Source organism: Cibotium barometz, chromosome 48 (genome assembly GCF_041138505.1).
Source record: "Cibotium barometz isolate CiBa-2024 chromosome 48, ASM4113850v1, whole genome shotgun sequence".
Classification (NCBI taxonomy): domain Eukaryota; kingdom Viridiplantae; phylum Streptophyta; class Polypodiopsida; order Cyatheales; family Cibotiaceae; genus Cibotium; species Cibotium barometz.
The window spans coordinates 14,018,531-14,023,423 of NC_141093.1; the positions used below are offsets into that span (position 1 = coordinate 14,018,531).

Sequence of the window (4,893 nt, forward strand, 5' to 3'; positions counted from 1 at the left end):
AACACTCCCCAAGTATAAGTGATCAGAATTTCACCTTATCCTTACATCAAATTCTACCTTATTCTTAAATTAAATTCCCTCCCCGTTCTGAATAGCTTTTCTACTCATCAACCTCAATAGTATCTACTCTTTATTAAACCCCTCTCCAAGTGACCAAACGAGGGGGAGAGAAGGGGCCCAAGAGAAACAAAGATTTTTGGAATTTCAAATGAAGGTATGATTTTTCATGATTGGGTTCACAATTGGGAACATATTTTTTGTTGTATGGCCTGGCCACACAAATACACAGATCACCTACTTTGTGTTCTCAATGCAAAGAAGCTAAACTAGCATTCACAACATTCTACATATGCAAAAAACACTCGCTCCAACCACACCATGTCCCACAGATGATAAAAGCTAGGTGATCATGTCACGAAAGTCTATGCTTCAACAGTTAAACCAAGGTTCATGAAAGACTTTGCTGAACAACTAACCAAGCTCACCAAGCAAGATTTAAGGTTCCACTACAATTAGATGTTCGAGTCCTTGGAAGTAAGGTTTACCAAGACACCAACCAAACCCATATCATGTTTGCTCACTAGTTTTTTAAGGTCCCTACTAAACCTCAGTTGCATAGTTGTATTCATAGTCCATTCTTAGTAATGAATTAAATCTTATCACGCACACCATTATACATAAAGTCTGGCATGTACACAATCCTTCTAACCAGAGCCAGCCCTAAAGCAACATACCTACATGTTATGAAAGGCATGCAATAAAAGCCACTCACGCATCAACCTCAGATAAAAATTTTGCCAAGACTGTAGCCTGGCAGCAAGACAGATAGAACTCCCCTGCTAGTTTATGACTGTTAACACATATATTGTCTCTCAAAAATAAAACTAAATGATTTAGAGATCATCTGCAGCAATATCTGCTAATCAATACAGTATGTAGGCTTCACCACCACCATCAGGGACCATGCAAAATGAATTCTAGTGCTATTAATCAGCAAAGACTATGGTTTCAATACTTCATCTGAGACTATGGTTTCAATACTTCATCTGGAAAGTGATTTCTCAAAAAAGTGTTTTAAGAGTACTCTGTCGACACTGGTTAATAAGATATGCTTTGATGCCTTTAACAAGGATTATAGCAGCTAAGCACAGAAATCTAAGAATGCAAGTGCGTTCTATCAAGCTTTTCTTGATTTCATTTGCTTTTCTTGGTCTTAGACTCCACCTTCTCCCTTTCGCGCTTCATGTACAAGCGTTCCAGCTGTCTTCTTGCTTCACATTGAGGAAAATTGCTGAGGTCATAGTAGTGAGGTGCAACATCAATGAGCCTGTTCAAAAAGCTTTGCATGAGATTCTAAATACTAAAATAAAGCCATGCTTGTAAACCCTCAACAGGAAAAATCGTGTCTACTTACCACTCCCCTCGAACATCAGTCACGATACGGATGAAGTTTCTGGTAGTCAAGACAAACTCATTATAGATCACCCACTCTGGTTTGTGGTCCAAGCAAGCAGAGGGATGCAGATGAACCATCTGCAAAACGACAATCCACATGACACAGTGAACAACTACATTTACTTGTAAATCTTTGCACTGTTTAGTTTGTCACCCATGCATGCGCGTGAGTGTGGGGGAGCATGTGTGAGTGCCCAAGAGAGAAAGAGAGAGAGAGTACCTGGTTGTCTTTTACAGTCAAGTAATGCCCGGTTCTCTCAAGATGAGCCACTTGCATGAAGTAACCCGCTAGCATAGCCTTCCGAATGTTCACATAATAATCCCGGCTGTTAAAGTCCGTGCTGCACATCTTCAAGGTGTACCTGTTCATGATGCGCACAAGCTGGGACCTTACATTGTCAGCTGACTTCAGAGCCCTAACGTTGATAAAATTGTCATAGCACCATTGAGGATCCTCACCTGCAATTCCATGTCATCATGGGCACTCAGAATTCGTATGTACAATGCATCTCTAGATAAAATCTTACCAAACCCACCACTTACTGTTTTGCTTGAAAGCATGGTACACGTTCAGCAGCGTCAAGTGGTCCCCATCAATGTGCGCAAACCGAGCTTTCGCTTCATCTGCAGCTTTCTGTGCTTCCTTCGGGCGAAGGAAACAATTGGGGACTATTGAAATACAGCATTGTTATCACAGATGAGGCCCAACAAGGTCAGCAGACCCAGAGAGGCGAGATCAGATCCGTGCATTGATACACTGAAGTTTTGAAGCTGTCTGCATCACAGCTATCCTTAAGAAACTAGCTCACACCAATCAGACCGACTACAGCGCTATGCGTTCTGAGATTTGAAGTGCACATTACCTACCCCTTTCTGAACACTGAACGCGGGACTCAGGCAGGCATGAGACACACAGGAAGGGACGACTGTTGCAGACAGCTCCACAGACACAGTGCAAGTGTGAGAAAGGGGAGAAGTAAGGCTTACCCGAGAGCATCGCAGTAATTGATAATATTTCATTGGAGCAGTTGAAATCTGGGCTCACCACTAGCATCTTTGACATTTGGGGATCCAAGGGGAACTCACTCATAAGCTCTCCCAGCTTAGTCAAGTTCCCATCATCATCCAAGGCAGCCAAATAATTTAACAACTCAAGGGCACGCATCAGAGTCTCCGGAGCCGGCGGGTCCATGAAATCAAAATGCACCAAATCATCAATTCCCAACTTCTTAAGAGTGAGCACCACGTTAGACAAATTGGATCTCAGGATTTCTGGGTAAGTTTGAGGCTGTAAATCATTCTGAAAGCTCTTCTCAGTGTACAGTCTGAAACATTTCCCAGGTTGTGTCCGACCAGCTCTTCCAGCCCTCTGATGTGCACTGGCCTTTGAGATCGGAGACACTAAAAGAGATTCAACCCGAATGCGAGGATTGTAGACCTTCTGCTTGGCAAACCCTGGATCAATGACATACACTATCCCATCTATGGTAAGCGAAGTCTCTGCAATGTTGGTCGATACCACAATCTTACGCCCGGGAGGTCCCCCCTCCTTGGTAGGAGAAGGTGCAGGCTCAAAAATCTTCTGCTGCATAGCAGGTGGTAGAGTAGAGTACAACGGAACAACTTTCACAGGCCCGACCTGATCACCCATGTTCTGAACCTCCTTGGCTATCTTCCGACAGGCATCTTCTATCTCCTCCTCTCCTGTCAAAAAGAGAAGCATGTCTCCAGGAGCCTCACAAATGTGGATTTGGACCACTGTTCGTATAGCTGCCTCAAGGTAATCTTTCTCTGGTTCTTGAGTGTAAAAAATCTCCACCGGGTGCAATCTTCCTGGCACTTTCATCAGAGGAGCACCACTAAAATACGATTGGAACTTCTCTGCCTCAAGGGTAGCACTCATGACCACGAGTTTGAGGTCCGCCCTGTTCCTCAACACTTCTTTAAGGAGGCCAAATAACACATCTGTTGCTAGTGTCCTCTCATGGGCTTCGTCAAGGATTATCACCCGGTAGCGTTCCAGTAGAGGATCTGTCATCGCTTCCCTTAGGAGCATTCCATCAGTCAGATACCTAAAAACAAAGGTAGATATTTCATTGAATAGAATGTACAACTTTAAGTTCCCCACTGTGAAATAGGGCAGGAAAACAAAGAGCTCGAAACAGAACTATTTTAGTGTAACATCTGGTAAAACTAAGCACGACCTGTATAACAGCAGACAGTGCACTTACTTCAACACCGTTTTGGAACTGCTGCAATCTTCAAAGCGGATGCTATATCCAACTTCTTCCCCAATTGTCACATCCATCTCATCCGCCACGCGTCGAGAGACGGACATGGCCGCCACCCTCCGAGGTTGGGTACAAGCTATTTGCTTCCTGTTAGATGTGTAGCCAGCCTCCACGACAAATTGTGGGATCTGTAAAAGGAGAATAGACTAATTTAGACCTCAAATCCTGCTGGCAAAGACCTTGCAAAACAATCAGGCTTATGAGGAAAATAGGATTATGGAACAATTAGGGTTAATTGGGGGGGGAGGGGGGATTTAGGGTTATTGAAAGACAGTCATAAAAAACTAGATGACAACAATCAGGATAATGGGCAAATGCCTGTGTAGTTTTGCCGCTGCCCGTTTCACCCACAAGGATCGTGGTCTGGTTCTTTGCGAGGATGTCGAGAAACTCCTGGCGCTGCTGCCACACGGGCAGGGTCTTACGCTTCTGCAATATATCCTGGTAGCGCTGCGAGTAAGGCCGGCCGGTGTAGGGGTTGAGGCTGACGATGCCGTTGAGCTTCATCTTGCCCGGTATCGCCGACTCGTCTACCACATCGAACAGGCTCAGCTTCCGCTTTCGTTCCGACCCCATCGAAGCTAAGACGAAGACCTTTGAAAGCAGCAGCCCTGACCCCTGACTCTCACGCGGTCAGAAACGCTAATCCTTCTCCATCGATCTTTGCCCGAGACCCTAACCCCTCGTTCTCTCACAGAAACCCTAATCCCCCTCTCCGTCAGAACTCTCTCACTCTGTGTCGGAAAACCTAACCCTTCTCTCTCACAATCCCTGTCCCAGAAACCTAGTCTACCAGAACATATGACGCCAAATCACACTAGTCCGGACACAGTTTTTAAATTTCCCGGTCTTGCAATCATTCTGCCCATTTCAGTATCAGAGGTCGGGATTGTCTTCTTTTTTAATAAAAGATTCATGGGATTTACAAAAATAAATTCTACCCATATTTTTCAATAAAAATAATAATACTCAAAATTTCACTTTTGATAAATACTCATAATTTGAATTATGCCAAAAATTTCTCTTTTACTATTTAATTACTTGGATCTTAAATATCATGGAAATTCCTCTTTTTGCATAAAAATAAATTTATGAAAAATTTCTCTTTTCATTTAAAACTTAACGTGAGACTCACTCTTCATGGTAA

General features: G+C 43.6%; 1 protein-coding gene across 1 annotated transcript; it reads right to left on the reverse strand.

Annotated features, from left to right (window-relative positions):
* Window positions 1-865: 865 nt before the first annotated feature.
* LOC147610839 (putative pre-mRNA-splicing factor ATP-dependent RNA helicase DEAH2) lies at window positions 866-4,592 on the reverse strand. Its single transcript, XM_086785460.1, has 7 exons — window positions 4,065-4,592; window positions 3,687-3,874; window positions 2,443-3,527; window positions 1,999-2,124; window positions 1,676-1,914; window positions 1,415-1,533; window positions 866-1,327 (listed from the first exon to the last, which is right to left on the reverse strand). Exons 1-7 carry the CDS (start codon window positions 4,320-4,322, stop codon window positions 1,195-1,197), a joined length of 2,148 nt encoding a protein of 715 aa, XP_086641586.1. The 5' UTR covers window positions 4,323-4,592; the 3' UTR covers window positions 866-1,194.
* Between the last annotated feature and the right edge of the window lie 301 nt (window positions 4,593-4,893).

Coding starts and splice junctions, on each gene's coding strand:
- LOC147610839 (XM_086785460.1), bottom strand. CDS start 4,322: ATGGGGTCGGAACGAAAGCGGAAGCTGAGCCTGTTCGATGTGGTAGAC. Junction 3,875..4,064: donor GCAGCGGCAAAACTACACAG/GCATTTGCCCAT, acceptor CTCCTTTTACAG/ATCCCACAATTTGTCGTGGA. Junction 1,915..1,998: donor CCATGCTTTCAAGCAAAACA/GTAAGTGGTGGG, acceptor ATGGAATTGCAG/GTGAGGATCCTCAATGGTGC.